At 38.5% G+C, this 19,186-nt stretch overlaps 1 protein-coding gene and 1 long non-coding RNA gene across 13 annotated transcripts in view; one reads left to right on the top strand and one right to left on the bottom strand.

Annotated features, from left to right (window-relative positions):
* Positions 1-4,718, top strand: part of LOC123328838 — a 78,090-nt gene extending 73,372 nt beyond the window's left edge. Inside the window, exon 5 of the long non-coding RNA XR_006543830.1 lies at positions 4,594-4,718. This is a non-coding gene — a long non-coding RNA (uncharacterized LOC123328838). The remainder of the gene's footprint in view (positions 1-4,593) is intronic.
* The window catches only part of ZC3H13 (zinc finger CCCH-type containing 13), a 102,366-nt gene continuing 86,417 nt past the window's right edge, over positions 3,238-19,186 (bottom strand). For 6 of the 12 annotated variants that reach the window (XM_044926818.1, XM_044926813.1, XM_044926811.1 and 3 more), the window contains 7 exons: positions 18,725-18,828; positions 17,188-18,366; positions 15,986-16,504; positions 13,402-13,554; positions 11,246-11,446; positions 5,892-6,055; positions 3,238-4,069 (listed from right to left, as the gene is read on the bottom strand). In XM_044926818.1, coding sequence (XP_044782753.1) covers positions 3,899-4,069; positions 5,892-6,055; positions 11,246-11,446; positions 13,402-13,554; positions 15,986-16,504; positions 17,188-18,366; positions 18,725-18,828 — 2,491 coding nt within the window. In that variant the 3' untranslated portion in view covers positions 3,238-3,898. Of the gene's footprint in view, positions 4,070-5,891; positions 6,056-11,210; positions 11,447-13,401; positions 13,555-15,985; positions 16,505-17,187; positions 18,367-18,724; positions 18,829-19,186 lie in introns of those variants that run through there. The other 6 variants (XM_044926814.1, XM_025263008.2, XM_044926812.1 and 3 more) reach the window with 5 other exon arrangements.

The following is a 19,186-nucleotide window of genomic DNA, read 5'->3' as shown; positions in this document are numbered from 1 at the left end:
CCTGGGATTCTCCAGGCAAGAACACTGGAGTGGGTTGCCATTTCCTTCTCCAATGCATGAAAGTGAAAAGTGAAAGTGAAGTCGCTCAGTTGTGTCCGACTCTTATCGACCCCATGGACTGCAGCCCACCAGGCTTCTCCGTCCATGGGATTTTTCAGGCAAGAGTACTGGAGTGGGGTGCCATTGCCTTATGTACTTATTACCATTTTGTTGTTTTCTGGCTACTCTGTAATTCCTTTTTTTCCTCTTGCTCTCTTTGTGATTTGATTTTCTGTAGTGGGTATGCTTAGATTTTTCTATCTTTTGTGTATCTTTTCTAGTTTTTGCTTTGTGGTACCATGATGATAACATAAAACAACTTATTTATTACAGTCTATTTTAAGTTGATGACAAGTATGAACTCAAGCTAATTGTAATTACAATTCTACACTGTAATCCCCACCATTTTAAGATTTATTTATTTATAAATGTTAAAATTTGTACCTTTTTATTAACATTAACAAATCATTATGGCAGAAGTTATTTTTACTAATTTTGTCTTTTAACTTGCACACTAGGCTTATAAGGACTTAACCCATTACTGTTACATTAGCTTTTTCTGAATTTTATATATTTACTTTTACCAGAGATTTATACTTTGCTTTTCTTGTTAATAGTGCTTTCATTTCAGCTTAAAGTCCATTTAACGTTTCTTGTAAAGCTGAGACCAGTGGTGATTAACCACATTAGTGTTTCCTGTCTGCTACTGCTGCTGCTGCTAAGTCGCTTCAGTCGTGTCTGACTCTGTGAGACCCCATAGACGGCAGCTCACCAGGCTCCCCCATCCCTGGGACTCTCCAGGCAAGAACACTGGAGTGGGTTGCCATTTCCTTCTCCAATGCATGAAAGGGAAAAGTGAAAGTGAAGTCGCTCAGTCGTGTCCGACTCTTAGCGACCCCATGGACTGCAGCCCACCAGGCTCCTCCATCCATGGGATTTTCCAGGCAAGAGTACTGGAGCGGGGTGCCATTGCCTTCTTCGAGTGTTTCCTGTCTAGGGAAGTCTTAGTCTCTCCATTAACTTTGCCAGGCAGAGAACTCTTGGTTGGAAGTTTTTTTCCTTTCAGCACTTTGAATATCTCATCCCACTTCCTTCTGGGATGTAAAGTTCCGGTTGATGAAGTCTGCTAATAGTCGTACAGGGCTTCCTTTATTAAGTATCAAGTAGTTTTTTCCTTGCTGCCGATAAGATACTCTCTTGGTCTTTAACCTGAACCTTAATTACATGGTGTCTCAGTATGGGTCTCTTTATGTTGTTGTTTAGGGGCCTTGTCTCTCCAGGGCAGGTCTTAGAAGTTGGGATGCAAGATGTGGAGTTCAAATTCTTCACTCCTCAGGGAGAACGCAGGGTTGCAACTTCCCTCCTGATTGTGGGTCTCCACACTGAGAGTGGAGTTGATGGTGAGATTTTGTCTCAGCCTCTACCTGCTTAGAAGTGGGTTTTTCCTTGTAGGAATCTCTCGGCTAATGCTGTTTTTCCTTTTTTTCAGAGGAAACTGTTCCTATCTTGAGCTGGAACCCATATCCTTTTAAAATAACAAATTGAAAGCATCACTGACACTATAGATACTGTTCACCTTAATCTTTACCCAACTGAACAGTAAGGAATAACGGGATGTTCTGCTGATGCCACAAATTCTCAGATTAAGAGAGATAAGTCACAAGTGGTCATGGGGAAGGATGGGAAAGATAACCTGCAGTTACTGATCAGAATAAAGAGAAGTGACAGGTCAGATTTTAACATATTAAGGTACTACTTGAGTATGGTGAGAATTTTTTTATGAAAAAGTTAGTACAAGACTTTACAAAATAGGAAATCTGTCCTTCGCAAAAGAAAACAACTGATTGAACAGAATGTAAGTATCTGTTAACTCTCATTTTATTTACTGTGGATTGCAGACATAGTCTTGCCTCTTCTCTAGCTGGACAACTCCTTATTGCAAGCAGCTCGAGTCCAGTTGTGACAAGTGGACAAACTTCATCAGTTACGAGACAGAAGACTTTACTAACAAATAGTTTATAGATCAAAAGATGTTTCCACAAATACTGGTCCAAGAAATTTTATGGAAAATCCAACAAAAGTTCACTTTAGAAAAATTTTATGGGTATATGATTAGCAATACATAGAATGTTTATGAGACTTAACACTACATTCCCATTGGGAGCATAAAGCTCTGAAAGCTCTGAGTACTGTGATTAAGCAAAGAAAGAGTTTAAAATTTTTCTTTTACAACTTAACATATTCAAACTAAAAAGTCAACCGATTTGACTAAATGGCAAATCTACCTGTAAAGAAATACTCCTAAAAGTCACTGGACAGAACAGGATAACCATACCTTTTGTTATACTCCACATTTCTTTGAACTCAGAGAATCTAGGACTTTAAATCTTTATGCTACAGAGAACACTATTATCCACTAAAACAGAAGGTAATTTTCTAAAGGGTATTCATTCTCCAGGTCATTAAAGAATTTTACATTTTTTCCTTATTCAAAAGATTTACCAATTGGTAAGAAGAAACAGACACCTGAAAAATCTTTTTGCTTACCTTTTTGGTTTTTGCTTTGCTACTTGCAGTTTTCTTATACATGCTTTCCAGGTCATTTGGAAATATGACTACTTCCTTTTCTGGTTAAGTATTTTATAAAAATTAAGTGCACAATGACTACAATATATGTTCCTGAATATAAACTTTCAACCTGTTACAGTATATTACCCACAGAGACAAGGTACAAAACTACTGAGACAGGTAACGTAGAATTACAGTTTTAACAAAAACCTGTGAAAGGCAATTGGCAAATTACAATTTTGATTGGTTTCCTTCATTATTTTTACTGTCTGCCCACAAATTCTGCAGTTTGGAGTCCATTTCAGATACTTCTAGGAGTCCACTTCATGAGTTAAATATGTACATACAAAATAAAGCAGATATACTGTAACTTATAAAAAGTAAATTGTTTATATATTATAGGTTAGAGGCAGGTTAATATAATCAAAGGTTACAGTTCTGAAAAGTACGGTTTGTTTCAAGTTATTACTGAGCTACACTTAAAGTACATCCTCAACTCTTATCACATTATTTACAGCTGTCCAATAACTCAAGCAGTAAAATATGTTAAGTACGAAACAGACAATGTTGATGACAAATGTTTTTGAACATCAGGAATAAGATTAATGAACAAAGTAAATCTAGAACAAGGAAAGGGAAGGTACATTTATTAAAAATAAAAAGTTGACAATCTCTGATAACAAACAAAGCCATTGAGAATTGAAATATATCCAATATACATTGTAACAATGCACATATATTTTAAAAAACTGAAGAGTCAGTAAGTAGTTCTGCTTAGAATTTCAGAAAACAGGATTGTGGCTTGCTCCTGCGGGAGGCCAGCCTACACACAGCAGCACCCCTCTGTGTCCTGTGCATCACGGTGGTGCATGGTGTGTGTGTGTGTATTCAGTGAACACACTGTTTCTGGAGAAAATCGCAGTTTCTGTAAGGATGATCCAGTACATAAGTCAGTGGCTCTGGCTCCATTTCATAAAAAAATCTGTGTAGGTTAGAAGCGTAAGGACGACCGTTTTCAAAAGCTTCAGTTTTACCAAAAGGTACAGAATAAATTACAACTCAATCTAGATGCCCTCACATTATTTTGGACAGTGTAAAAATTTATGTAAAATCATAAGCTCGCCAAACTAGTGTCTTTAAACTTTATTAAAAAAGTTCATCACTATTTTAGCATGGCTGGTCAGTCTTTTCTGTCTTTGTCACTAATAATGCTTGTCAAACCAAAGAACTTTGGAAAAGAATACGCACTGCTGAAGGAAAATAGTACCAAAAATGTACCTGGACTTCAGTCTTAAGACACACAGAGTTCCTGTTGAATACTGGACTGTGAAAGTTTATTATCTTCAGTCTTTTCAGGTCCCGGGGCTTGGCACATTGTCTTTCGCTTAAATAATCGAAGACTCAGTCGTAACAGTTCATTGTCTACCATTGGAGCATTTGTATAAGCTTGTTTTACGGTGCCCTATTTGGAGAAAAAGTTTAAAAAGATGTAGATTAGGTGACAGTAGAAAAGACAGGTTTAACTGCTAACAAAAATCAGTTATAAGAAAAATCAGTTTGCGATAGGTATTAAGTTAGCTGTGCGTACATGCTCAGTCGCTTTAGTCGTGTCAGACTCTTTGTGACCCCATGGACTGTAGCCTGCCAAGCACCTCTGACCATGGGATTCTCCAGGCAACAATACTGGAGTGGGTAGCCATGCCCTCCTCCAGGGGGCATTCCCAACCCAGGGATCAAACATCTCCTGCATTGGCAGGCAAGTTCTTTACTAGTAGCGCCACGTGGGCTGTACTGGATATTTAAAAGCAAAATTAAGTAATGCTGTTTTCAGACCAAGGAATCTTACAAAAGAAAGCAATCTTCTTGACAATCCCTGACAGGTAATCAAGTAGCTTTCACTTCACTGTTTCCAATGACAAAACAAAACAACAAAAACACATGGCACATTGTATGAAGTTCCACACTAATTCAATCTTACTTTCACAGGGCACTGAACATTTCACACTCCTTACTGGTCTGCTAATGTGCCATAAGATGCAGGCTCTAGAACTGAACAAATTCTCCAAAGACAGCTGATCCACGCCATCTACTGAGAAACTACCATCTCCTTTGTTCTAAAACGTAGACCTCTATTATTGGAACCTAAAGCTATCTTAGAAGTTTTGAAAGTTACTGTCGTAAAATTTTGTTTAACATTCTCTAACCATGAATAATGAAATAAGGTAAGATTTGCTATTTCCAGCATTCTGCTATTTCTCTTCTAGAATCCTTAAAGGAACAATGATGCCTTGGTCACATTTGCATTATAAAAAAAGATTTTTTTTTAAGTTGTGATACCCTAAAACTAGCTTTTTATGTATACAGTTCTATGAGTTTTTAACTCATGTTTATAGTTAAGAAACCATGACCACAATCAGAATAGAATAAAGTTCATCATTCAAAAAAAAAAAACAACCCTTCGTTTTCCCTCTGTACTCCACCGTCTTCCCAACTCTAACCCCTTATAACCAATGATATAAGGGCCAAACCATAACAGAACTTTGATAATGTCATGTCCATGGTCTACCCTGAACTGTAAGGATTTACAAGGTTCTGAACGATGGTTCTCAATAAGAAATTTGCAGGGGTGTTTTTGGGCATCATAATTTTTGAAGGGTACTATGGCACATTAGAGAAGGAACCAGGAAATGTTACAAAATATTTTTTATAAAAAGGGAGCAGGAGTCTGATGATACTGCAAACCATACAGCCTCTCAACTGGGGTTCCTTACCTGAATCAAACAGAAAATAGCTGGGTTTCAGGTCCCTTTATTCTGCTCAAGTAAATGCTTACACGTAATCACTTCTATTTGTTTCCTCTCTTCAACTTGGTATATTTTCATAAACACTATATATATATAAACACGCCCTGTATAGTAATAAAATCTCCTTACCATTCTGTATCTGGGAAATGTTTTTCCTTGATCTTCAATTTAAATAAATTTCTAGTATATTTTATTACTGAAAGAAACTTTGCAAATGAAAAGTATTTCACAGGAATATTTTAAATTTTCTTTAAGCCTCTAACACTTTGCTATTCAAAACAAATGTTCTTCAACAGTATTAAAGTAAAATAAAAGGTATTATAAATTCTAATAAAATTTTTTCTCTTACATGTGTATATGACTGGGAAACCAACTCATAAAAACAGATAATGAGACCTCAACCTCACTGTAAAGCAATCAAATGAAAAATATGTCCATATGACTCAACACTTTCCGATTTTTCTAAGGAAATAACAGTACCTTCTCATTTTTAACAAGCTGCTTTCGGATTGCAGAATCCCGTCTGAAGCATAACGCTTTACAACATGGTCCGAGATTACTAAGCAGATTCGCTCTTTCCTCTTTTCGTAGTAATGCAGCCATGTTGAGAGCCCCGAGTTCATGTTCAAAGAGACTGTCTGTATCTTTCAAAAAAAGAACACACATTAAGGCTTCTGAAAACAGAAGTGTTACCTGCTTGGATGAATATTCCACAAACTCTCTATATTATCGAAGTTACCAACATTGACTTCCTTGGTGGCTCAGATGGTAAAGCATCTGCCTATAATGTGGGAGACCTGGGTTCAATCCCTGGGTGGAAAAGATCTCCTGGAGAAGGAAATGGCAACCCACTCCAGTATTCTTGCCTGGAGAATCCCATGGACAGAGGAGCCTGTAGGCGACAGTCCATGGGGTCGCAAAGAGTTGGCTACAACTGAGTGACTTCGCCTCACTTCACCAACATTGGTGAAAATTATTTTGTATATTAAACGCGACCTGCGCTCTGTGAGAGAATGCCAACATATAGCTTTGCTGCTGCTGCTTAGTTGCTTCTGTCATGTCCAACTCTGTGCGACCAACCCCATGGGCTGCAGCTCTCCAGACTCCTCTGTCCATGGGGATTCTCCAGGTAAAAATACTGGAGTGGGTTGCCATGCCCTCTTCCGAGGGATGTTCCTGACCCAGGGATCAAACCTGGGTCTCCTGAATTGCAGGCAGATTCTTTACCACTGAGCCACCAGGGAAGCCTAGTTTTGCTGCTAGTCTCAAACAAAAATAAATATTCTGATAGTCACTTTTTTTTAAGATATAAGAAAAGCAAAATGGAGAGACAGAATTTAGACATGGATTATATGCACAGTACATCATGAGAAACGCTGGACTGGAAGAAGCACAAGCTGGAATCAAGATTGCCTGGAGAAATATCAATAACCTCAGATATGCAGATGACACCACCCTTATGGCAGAAAGTGAAGAGGAACTAAAGAGCCTCTTGATGAAAGTGGAAAGTGAAAAAGTTGGCTTAAAGCTCAACATTCAGAAAACGAAGATCATGGCATCCGGTCCCATCACTTCATGGGAAATAGATGGGGAAACAGTGGAAACAGTGTCAGACTTTATTTTTTTGGGCTCCAAAATCACTGCAGATGGTGACCGCAGCCATGAAATTAAAAGATGCTTACTCCTTGGAAGGAAAGTTATGTCCAACCTAGATAGCATATTGAAAAGCAGAGACATTACTTTGCCAACAAAGGTCCGTCTAGTCAAGGCTATGGTTTTTCCTGTGGTCATGTGTGGATGTGAGAGTCGGACTGTGAAGAAGGCTGAGTCCCGAAGACTTGATGCTTTTGAACTGTGGTGTTGGAGAAGACTCTTGGGAGTCCCTTGGACTGCAAGGAGATCCAACCAGTCCATTCTAAAGGAGATCAGTCCTGGGATTTCTTTGGAAGGAATGATGCTAAAGCTGAAACTCCAGTACTTTGGCCACCTCATGCGAAGAGTTGACTCATTGGAAAAGACTCTGATGCTGGGAGGGATTGGGGGCAGGAGGAGAAGGGGATGACAGAGGATGAGATGGCTGGATGGCATCACCGACTCGATGGACGTGAGTCTGAGTGAACTCCGGGGGTTGGTGATGGACAGGGAGGCCTGGCGTGCTGCGATTCATGGGGTTGCAAAGAGTCGGACACGACTGAGCGACTGAACTGAACTATGAGAAGAAAAGTTCAAGTTAATTAGTAAAGTCAAATTCAATATATTGCTTACCATCAACCACTAAAAGTTTTAGGTTCAGGACTTTACTACATTTGAATCTTGCTATAATAATGTGACTACAGTGTGATCCCCGAAAATCTCTGTTAGGAAAGTGATTAGGTGTTTAGATCTACAAATTTTATCCAATATTTGGTCACTATAAAAACCAGGGACAAGGTATCAAATTAAAATCACTTTAAGTTACAGCTTGCAAGGTGAGGAGAAAATCTGTTAAAAATAGACAAAAAGGAAAGAAAAATTTAGAAAACAGGACCAGTCAATAATTGAAAGAGTAAGAATAGTAACTTCAAAGCTAGCACGCTAAGAGCTGGTCAAGAGTGCAAAATGGTACTGGGTAGTGTTTCTGTAACAACACGATCAAACAGGTTACTGCTAGCAAGGAAGAGTAAAGAACCACCAGATAAAAACAAAACGGACACATGTGACTAAAAACTGATGGACTTGCATTATATATTTCATTTCCTGAACTGCTAAGCATAAACAGTGAGATAAGATATTTAGTTAAGAAGAAAGTTGTCTTATGTAATATAGTTGATGATAAAAATCAAAAATGTAAATAAAAACTCAAAAATAGTTCACAAACTCTGATGTCTATCTGAATCATCTGGAGAGCTTTTTAAAATACAGTGGGAGCGTCTTCCCACTAGATCTACAGACTCTCCACAGTTGGAACTAGGTTACCTTAGAGGGGAAAAGGCACTTCCTCACGTGATTCACACAAAGCAGTGTTTGAGCCGATGACACAGCCATACAATGCACACTATTTAAAAAAACAAACATTAACTACCATTCTACTATAAGTACAAAGAAAGAAACCTGCATTTAGTCCAAGCACTTCCTTGAAAACTGCTCATTAGGACAAATTACTTTTATAAAGTACAAACCACACTTGCAAACATCACTGGAAAGTGTAACATGGCTAGCCTTACTTAGTCCCTTCCTGGATCTAAACTGACCAGTACCAAATGATTTGAGAAGATTAAACCTAAGTGCAAGTAAACCAAAGAAACTAAAATAACTGGGAAAGTTTAGTTCAAAAGTTCTTAATCATACTATAATCAGAAAACCTAAGACAAAAGAAATTTAGATTTTAGTACACATGCAAGTTTTCTGCTTTAAGCCTTTAGAATTTAAAACATATCCTGGGAAATTAGGAGTGACATATACACACTGCTGTGTGTAAAATAGCTACTGGGAAGCGCTGTACAGCACAAGAAGCCCAGCTCAGTGAGGACCTAGAGGGGTGGGATCGGGGTGTGGGGGGCGGCGGAGGTGGTGGGAGGGACGTCCAAGAGGGAGGGGACATATGTATACATATAGCTGATTCACTTCACCGCACAGCAGAAGCTAACACAAACTTGTAAAGCAATTATACTCCAATTAAAAAATTACATACTGAGTAGGGATATACTTTCTTCAGCATTGGGACACAGAAACAGACAAAATGGATTAGAAAAAAAAATCAGTATCAGTTATTTCACAAATATTTATCAAATACTATGTGTCACATACTATTCAAGGCAATGGCAAAATTAATAGTACAGATCATCAGACACTGGATATAGCAGTAAATAAAGTCCTATTCCTTAGAGAACTTCTATTCAGTATTATATATTAGTTGTCTAATAAAGCTACTCACCACCAAAAAACAGGACTACTTGGTAAAGTGTTAGTCGTTCAGTCGTATCCGACTCTTTGAGACCCCATGGACTGTAGTCCACCAGGCTTCTCTGCCCATGGGATTTTCCAGGCAAGAACACTGGAGTGGGTTGCCATTTCCTTCTCCAGGGGATCTTCCTGACTTAGGAATCGAACCCGGGTCTCCCACATTGCAGGCAGATTCTTTACTGTCTTGAGCCACCAGGGAAGCCTGGACTACTTGGTAAGGGAAAATCAAATCCCTCTTCACAGTGTATATTTTCATTGTTTAAGTGATCATTAGGGACAAACTATAGTCTAATTTTGCTAACTATGCAACAGATTTTAACTTGAAATGCCATTAACATAAGTCACAGAAGCAAATAGCTGCAGATATGGATAAGATCTTAGGGATTTCACTACCTCATTTTATGCCCACAGGAGTTACATGCTTAAGATCACAGAGCCAATCAAACAAGGGAGAAAGAATGGGGCAAGAACTTAAGACAGTGGTCATTTGTCAGATTAACACATATTCACTTATAATTTATGTTTCTTACACATATACTCTATGTATATTGGGCCGTATTAAAATCAAGACAGTTTCTGCTTATGCTAACAGCTGAAGAGAGAACATGTATTCACGAAACATAAAACAAACTTTTTCCAATTTTATATTAGTAAAAAGCTCAATTCTTTTACCTCAAACTTTTTCACTCTCATGAACATGATGAAACATTAAATAATCTTTCTGCTTTCACCTTTTACCTCCTATCCTTTTCACATTCCTTTTCCCCATTAATAAAGTATTAATAAGCTGCCAAAACACAGGGGATCTTCCCAACCCAGGGACTGAAACTAGGTCTCCTGCATTGTAGGTGGATTCTTTACCATCTGAGCCACCAGGGAAGCCCAAGAATACTGGCATGGGTAGCCTATCCCTTCTCCAGGGGAACTTCCCAGCCCAGGAATCAAATTGGGGTCTCCTGCATTGTAGGTGGATTCTTTACCATCTGAGCCACCAGGGAAGCCCAAGAATACTGGAGTGGGTAGCCTATCCCTTCTCCAGGGGAACTTCTTGGCCCAGGAATCAAATTGGGGTCTCCTGCATTGCAGGTGGATTCTTTACCAGCCAAGCTACCAGGGAAGCCCAATAAGCTGCCAAAACACAGTGAGGTAGGTTTCAGATAACAGGAGGAAAAAAAATTCTACAAACTAAAAATGTTCTGGAATAATAAAAAGCTGTAGCTGTTTTCACTGTCTAAAATCAATGTGATAAAATACTTTCAAACTAAACAGCAGTAGTATTTACTAGGCATCACTGCATGTCAGAAACTATTCTAAGTGTTTTACTTGTGATAACTCATTTGCTCCTCCTAACAATCAGGTGGCTTGGCAGTATAATTTCTCCCAGTTTGCAGATGGTGACAGTAACATATAGATTGACTGTAGCTATTAAGTGGTGTACCTATTGGAAGCCAAGCCATCTGGTTCACAGACTGAGTTCTTAAGCACTTTGTAAAAGTCTCAATCTAAACATCTGCATTTGAGCAAAATTCTCCATTTCCCAGGGGAAAGCCATGCCAAGATTATCAATCTGCTTAGATATGAAAAATATCTAAGTTCACTTTCCTAAGATCTACCTCATTTGGCCCTGGGCAAACCACTGAGCACTTTCACACTTACCTGTTAAAAAGTAATTTTGATGCAGAAAGATCATTGTGCTATGTTTATAACTCATCTGTAGGTTTAAATTTCTCTCAAAATGAAACAAACTTTGACCATGAGGATTAAATAATGAAAATAAGTGATTCTTAAAAAAAAATTCTTATAACTGCTACATAAGAACAGAACAGAATCCTTTTCAAAGGCATCTTCATATTTATATTAGACATTACACACTTAAACTGGGATGGAATTACCTTTGGGCTTTTCTAAAAGTCTCTGACATGTTTCCTTGACTTTCGTAAAGAGCTCAGGACCAGCCAACTTTTTAGAAATGCCAACTCGCAGCATAACAGCTCCAGGTGTGAATTTTAAGAGCGCGGCCCCAGGCTCTCGTGGCTCTTTTGGATGCTTTGGCATAAGACCAGACCAATCCACGTCTATCACATCTAGCGGATCTACAAAAAGTTACAGAATTTTCTTACACCAAGAAATACCATTCCTGTTATCCAGGGAGAAATACAGATTGCAAGACACAGGAAAGCAAATAATAAGTAATTTAAATTTAAAAAGGCATATTCTTAAAAAGATTTTCTATAAAAACTAGTATTTAGAATCTAAGAAATTTTACAAATAAACTTCCTCACCAAAGGAAAATAGTAAAGAGGTCATAGGCAAGTGCTCCCACCCACCTGCATTTGTTTTATATGTGGAATCTAAACAAACAAAAAGAAATCCAAACTCATAGATACAGAGATTGGTGGTTTCCAGAGGGGGAGGGATCCAAAGGTTAGACAAAATGTGTGAAGAGTATCAAGAGGTACAAACTTGTAACGATAAATAAATCATGGCAATGCAATGTAGAGTGTGGCGACTCTAGTCAACAACATTGTATTCCAACATTAAAAGTTGCTGCTGCTGCTGCTAAGTCGCTTCAGTCGTGTCCGACTCTGTGAGACCCCAAAGACGGCAGCCCATCAGGTTCCCCCATCCCTGGGATTCTCCAGGCAATAACACTGGAGTGGGTTGCCATTTCCTTCTCCAATGCATGAAAGTGAAAAGTGAAAGAAGTCGCTCAGTCGTGTCCGACTCTTAGCGACCCCATGGACTGCAGCCCACCAGGCTCCTCCATCCATGGGATCTTCCAGGCAAGAGTACTGGAGTGGGGTGCCATTGCCTTCTCCTGAAAGTTGCTAGAAAGTATGAAAAGTTCTCATCACAAGGAAAAAAACTATGTAACTTTGCATGGCAGTAGATGATACCATGTCAAGGTAACTAGACAATGTGGTGATCATGTTGCGATGTATATACAAATGTCTAATCACTATGTTGTGCACCTGAAATTAATGTAATTTATGTCAATTATACTTCAATAAAGAAAAATCCAAAACAAACAAAAAGCAAGCAAACAAGCACCTAAGCAAACCCATTCCTACAAATAATGCCTTTAAATTGCTTGAGAGAGTCTCAATGAAAGAATTTCACTATTTCACTAAGACTAGGTCTGACATTTTGAAACTTGGTACCAGAATCATCCAAGGGTTAATTAAATCTAGGAATGTATTTAGTTTGAATGTGTACATGCACAAACAGACAAATACACAGACACTACTTTTTAAAAAACAATTCATTATGAAAATTTTAAGAATCAGGCAGTGGCTATAATTAAAATTGAGAATAATTTATCCACTGACAAGGAACAGTTTAGGAAATTAACAAAACAATGTTCTATTCAGAAACACCTAATAGCTAATAATAAAGATAACATACATACATTATACATTAGTATTAGTATAAAAAACTGCAAAATACAAGAGCAAATTAAGTCAAAATAAAGATTTAATATTCTACATACCCCAAAACCCTTACTATGATAAACTGTTAGTAACAATTAGACTAATTGGGATGATTCAACAAGAACAATAAAGGTTGTTGATTCATGGTGTAGTCACTGGAGTAAGCTCTGGCAATGAATAAAATACTGTAAGTGAAAAAATACTGAATTTAGAAAATCAAGAGAAGTATAGAAATAGTGTTCAAATACAACCTCAAGTTATTAAGTTTCTGAATGGTCATTTCAACAGTTTGTGGAACACAGTTGTGAAGCTCTGTACCATATACCTACCACCTGTTTTAAATTCCAGGTCCTACAATAGGAATCAAACTCTGGAAAGGAAATCTTACACTTGTGCTATTTTAGATACTGCCCTTTTCAATTTATAAGCAATGTCTATTTAAAAATGAACAGAGCATAATAACTATAATTTTCGCTTTATTGGCCTTTCAATGTTAATTAAAACACAACTGGGAAGATTCTGTGTTTTATCAATTCTTACAGCATGAAAGGGAACAAAGAATACCTCAATATCTTAATTAAATACCTTTTATGTTCAACCACCTCTGCAATGATTACCTGGCATCTTCTCCTCATCCTGTTGGTCCTCCCGCTTTTCAGCATCACCTGCCAGAATTTCATCTAGTTCATCATCACTAATTGGCTCGTATCCTTCTCCAGCACCAGATCCCAATGAATGCACATCATCTAGCTTGGATTCATCGTCTCCTGCTAAAGAGAAAAATTAATTTCATGCCAAAGAGAGCATTAAAAGAAAGGGACATCTAAGTGAAACCAAAGAGGAGAGGCTGGGCACATTAAAAAAATGAGAAGCATTTTTTAATTTAAAACTACATTTCTTAATTATTCAAAACACTTGATAATTCCAAAAGAAAACTTAAAAATGAATTAATTTAGTTTTAATGACAAGAACACAGTATGGACAGCAATATTAAAATAGGTTATAAGAATACAATTAAAATATGAGAAATAAAATCTACCACTAACATTAATACTAGTTAACTTTAATAAAACTGATTCAGAAAATCCACTAATTTCAAAATGATGCATTAATTTATCAAAATTAATTCAATTTTTAAAAGCTTGCAAACTAATTACTAGAATTAATTTGAAGTTTAAATCTTAGCTCATAATATTTTATTCATGATATGAAGACCTAACTCTACAGTGGTGAGGTAGAAATGTAAGTGCCATTAATCCCCATCCCCCTCCACCACCGATCTCCCAATTATCTTCCCTATGCCAATGTTTTCCTTTAATTAATAAATGCAATTTTAAAAGATTGCTGTAATATAATTTTAAAGTATTTTTGTTATTAACCACTAGTGTATCTTCCATTTCTTTATTTACCAACTTGTCTCAACTACCTACGCTAAAGTTTTGTCTCTTGGTGAGTTACTAGTAAACCTGAATTATCACAGTACTACACAGTACATTTAAGATTTCTAAGCAGGTTCTATCCATATACTTTACTGAGTTTACAACACTAGGCTTCAAAATGCAACAGCATCCTTTATAGATATAAACTTGCAGCAAATAAACTATGGGATGTTTCTAGTCATTTCTAACAATTTTCTACTGTATTAAATTCTGTACTAATCTCATACCCCCACCAATTCACTTCTAAACAATTGTAACTTCATTATACAAATATACATCTAAACATAAATGCAAACAAAAGGGTTTTTAATTTTTCAAGCTTATCAAACTGTCCTACTTTAAGTGGGTAAAGTTTTTCATTTCACTTCTAAATCTCCATGCCACATTATCCAAGATCACAACCAATGAATGGTATATTTTAGGGATGAAGGGCACAAATTCTAGTCACAGGAGAGTGATTATAATGATTAATTCAAATTACATTCAATTATACCCCAAGGTTGTACCTCCAATAGTACTAAGGCTCACAAATTGATGCTACTGAAATTCAAATTTTAGATAAAAATGATTGTGACGACCACGAGGTAGAAACGTTTTTGTCAAATAGAAAAAAATATGTTAACAGTTTGGTGTACTGAAATATATCTAACCAAACAACCAAAAGATACAAGGATGTTTATAGTTTTAAAAGAATGTGAACAACTTTATTCTGGGACTAGTACAACAATACAGCAAATAAAAGGAATGTAAAATATTACTGCTCATGTACTAAGCATCCGAGAAGTTTCTTGGGGGCTTGAAGTGGAAAGGGCATGTGAGCACTGGTATCAGAACTAGACACTTCATGGAGGCAGAACTTCCAGGAGCATTCTCAGGGGAGGCCATTACTATTGTTACCCTGGGCTATAATTCACCACAGAATAAGACGTAGGACAGATATGGACAGGCAGCACAGATTTTCATACATCCGCTATTTATTGTGTCCTTGCTAGCGGCTCGAAGATAAAGAAATAAAAACCTATGGTGCCTAACAAAGGAGTACAATATAATGGGGAGAGAACCATGGAAAAATAATTTACAATATGGTGCAGAGATGCTATTAAAGATGTATAAACAAGGTGCTTTGGCAATTTTAAAGAGCACCTTTAGCAGAGACGGTTTCACAGAGGAAATAATGCATAAACTGGGACTTGCTGTTTGAGTATGAAAAGATAGAAGGGAAAAGGTCTGTCAGGCAATGGGAAGAGCAGGCTCAGAGAAGGCTTGAGGAGGGAGACCATCCAGAGAACACAGAGGTGAGTCAGTTTGTACAGCAGGCTGGGGGTGAAGGATGGACAACGGAGGGCCACACAGCGGAGGCTGGCTCTGTGGCTGGCTCTGACTGGGTAAAAGGGTGTATGTGGCCTTCTCAGAGTCCCTCATCCTAGGAGCTGGGAGTCAGTTTTAATAAGGGACCTGAGCATCCTCAGATTTTACTACCTGTGGCGGGCTCTGGAACCCATTCCTGCAGAATCTGAGAGACTGAAGGATGACTACAATTTTATCTCATTTAGGCTTATTAGAACCAAGTCTACCTTAAAAGTACTAACAAGGGGAACAAGTTTTTTAAGTATTATAGGCCTTTTCCTTATAAAATCTATTTTCCCTAGAACAATGGAGTAAATAATCATATCAGATGACCCTTCAAAAGGGAAGTGCTGGTTTCCTATGAGATCTGAGAAGAAACGGGGCAGTGAAAGAGACAGAAAGGAGTGACACTCACCTTCCACACTCTCAGTCCTCTCAGCTCTACTTGTATCTTCAAATCCCTGCACAGATCCCAGATCTTTATCCAGCCTTTCTTTATCCAAAGCTCCAGACTCTCGGGAACTGCCTTCTAGGTCTCTGTCATGCTCACTCTCCAGTTTGACTTCACTGCGTTTCACAGACTCTACTTGAGAACCCTCAAACGTTCTGTCCCTGTCCCTCTCCCGGTCCCTTTCCAGGGCATCAGAGAGTAGTCTCTCCCTCTCCCTGTCTAAGTCTCTCCTTTTGTCCCGTTCCCTCTCCCGTTCCCGCAGTCGATCCCGGTCCCTATTCCGGGGCCAATCTTTATCGGCATCCCGCTCCCAGTCTCTCTGCCGGACGTCCCTCCTTTCTCGCTCCCGCTCTCTCTCGTGCTCATAACGGTCGCGCTCTTGAAGCCTCTCTCTGCTGTCAAACGACCCTGATCTTGAATGGACCTGTCGATCTGACTCAGGAGAACTTCTTCTGGAACTATGGCTTCTTGAATCCTGGCGATCTAAAATCAATGTACCATATACAAAGACTTAACACATGATAAAACAGAAATAAAACGCTTTAATACAAGGTCTTTTAAAACTTAAAATTTCTCTTTTTCTGTACTTATTTTAAATTATCCAAAGAACTCATCTTAAGGAAAAAATCCATCTCAAAGAAAGACATCCACCACTCTTCAGTAGTGTCAAATATGCAAAAAGCATGTTTGTTTCCTTGTTTATTTCCACTATAACCACAAAAGATCTTTAAAGAAATATGTAAAAATAAGTAAGCATTAACAGAACTGATCATTTCATTATGTACCTCCTTCTCTCCCCCTACCTTATTTACGCAGTCAACAGAGAAAAAGCACTGGTTGCAAGCAGCAGAACCAGAAGGTTAAAATTTTTAGGCATCAATAGAGAGACCCTTAACATGTAAGTGCTTTCCACCAAGATATACTACTAATACGCTGGTGTTAAACTGAGTGGTATCACTGAATGTACCTCTACTCTATTGGTATTAATGTGATAATAGGTAACATCATGGTGGGATGGCTAAGCTTTTTAAGCTCCTTGAAAAATTTAAGGCAGTGTATAAACAACTTAGCATTTACTTTAAAATTATAATTCGAACAAAACATAAAAATGTACAAAATATACTCACATAAGAAACACTGGTTAGGTTATAATTTGTTTTTATTACCTGAGGAAGTACTTCGACTAGGTTCTCCACGCTTTAGCTGATCAATTCTGGATTTTCTCTCTCCTGTGATTTCCAGACTTTTAGTTTTTTCTCTGTCTCTTGAGCCGCTATGCAGCACTCTCTTTCGACCGTTCTGGTCATCCCCACTTCGATGAGCAGAGTCGTTGGATGGGGAGCGGAGACGGCCAGACGTGTGACTGCGATTGCTCCGGTTGCTGCCGAGGCTGCTGCTCCGCTTCTGATCCACTGGCTTGCGATGTGGTGTGTCTTCTATAGTAACATGAGGCGCCTCTACCTTTTCCGCCCGTGTTCTGTGGCACTTCCTATGGGAGTCTTCACTGGTAAAAGATGTATTGGTGGTGGGGAGGGTGGAGGTGGAAATGGTGGTGGTCGATGTGCTGAAGGCCGTGGCAGGGGTGGCCGCAGTAGCAGCCAAAGGAGGCGGTGGAGGAGGGAGAGAAGACGGCGAAGGGGTCCTTCCAGGGGTGGCGGCAGTGGCGGCGTGCTCTGGCTCCGTCAGGTCCGTGCGGTCAGGCACGTCCTCATCAGACCAGTCACTGAACGCTGTATCCTCTTTCTTCTGAGGGTCCTCCAGAGCGCCATCCTTATCACTGGGCATGTCAGCCGGCTCCTCTTTGGCTGTGATAGGCGGAGTCCTCGGGCCTCTTTTCTTCTTACTCTGCTGCACCGTTTCTTCATCAGAGATGTCAGAATCACCTCTGGACCGCTTACGCTTCTTTTCAACACTTTTCTTCTTCTGTCCTTTTTTTGGTGAAAATACTTGACCATCTTCAGATGCTATCTCTGTGTTACCCCTCCCCATTCCAACATCATCATCCTTCTTTCTCTTAATAGGTTTCTTTTGAATCTTTGCTTTTCTCTTGCTCTCCTCATAAGCTCCATCAGAGGTGTCTCGATCTTCGGATGGGTGGTGTCCTGTCAGGTCTTGTGAACGAGTTCTGGAGCTTTCTGTGATTTCTGTCTGTTCTCTCTGCTTATCTACAGAAGAAACTTTCTCTTTGAAATCCTGCTCTTCATAGCGCCTTGAACTTTCTTTTCTTTCTGGTTTACGATCGTCTTCTCTCCATCTACCCTGCCTGTCTTCTGTAAGGTGTGATGGACTAAGAGAACGTGATTCTTGAGGTCGAACAACCTGGCTCAAGAGCCTGTGTTTTTCATCTAGACCAAAAGATAAAAGTCATCAAACTTTCATCATGTTAACAATACTGCATGTTACCTATAAATAACAAACCAGAGTCTCCCTTTTCATTTTAAAAGTGTAAAAATAACAATAATTTCAGTAAAAACCGAAGTACAGCTTTACTACAACTAGTGGGAAATGACAAGTGCCACTGTGGTAAAATGACTATATATTTCAAACACATACTTTTTTTAGTCGCAATGTGATATATTCAGAAGCAGCAGAGCAAGTAAAAATTTTAAATCTTAATTCATCATTTCCTATTGATGTAAAAGAATTGTCTCATGGTTACAAATGAGTCTGACTCTAGAAACAGGGAACACAGATTCTGCTTACTTTTATCATCTCCACTGTTGTAGGCGTCACTGTCAGGAGAATGCTCTCGCCGGCGCTTAGGTGACTGACGAGGGCTAGGACTCCCTTCATTTCTATAGCGCTTCCTAAATCAGACAAATGTAATTTGTAAGATTCCAGGGGATGAAAAAGATTTCCTTGTTTTTTACTATTATTTTTTACTATAACTAGAATATATAATTGCAGGATAACAATACTACCAGAGCTATCTGTATCATACAAAGGGCATTTATTTAGCATCTTTAACAAAATTCTTCATTTGTTGAGACTTAATGATTGTGGACTTAAAATACATGGTGCCATCTCTGCTTTTTTCACCATACATGTAGAATCGCTCACTGAAATTCGCCAGGTTTAATTACTGTAAAGTGGCGACACAGCAGAGGATTCAACTCTACTAAAACTTATTCATCAGTTTTACTGTTTTATGATATAGAAATACCT

The sequence above is a fragment of the Bubalus bubalis genome, chromosome 13 (genome assembly GCF_019923935.1).
Source record: "Bubalus bubalis isolate 160015118507 breed Murrah chromosome 13, NDDB_SH_1, whole genome shotgun sequence".
Lineage (NCBI taxonomy): Eukaryota > Metazoa > Chordata > Mammalia > Artiodactyla > Bovidae > Bubalus > Bubalus bubalis.
The sequence above is the reverse complement of the archived record's forward strand: the minus strand, read 5'-3'. Positions and strand labels throughout refer to the sequence as shown.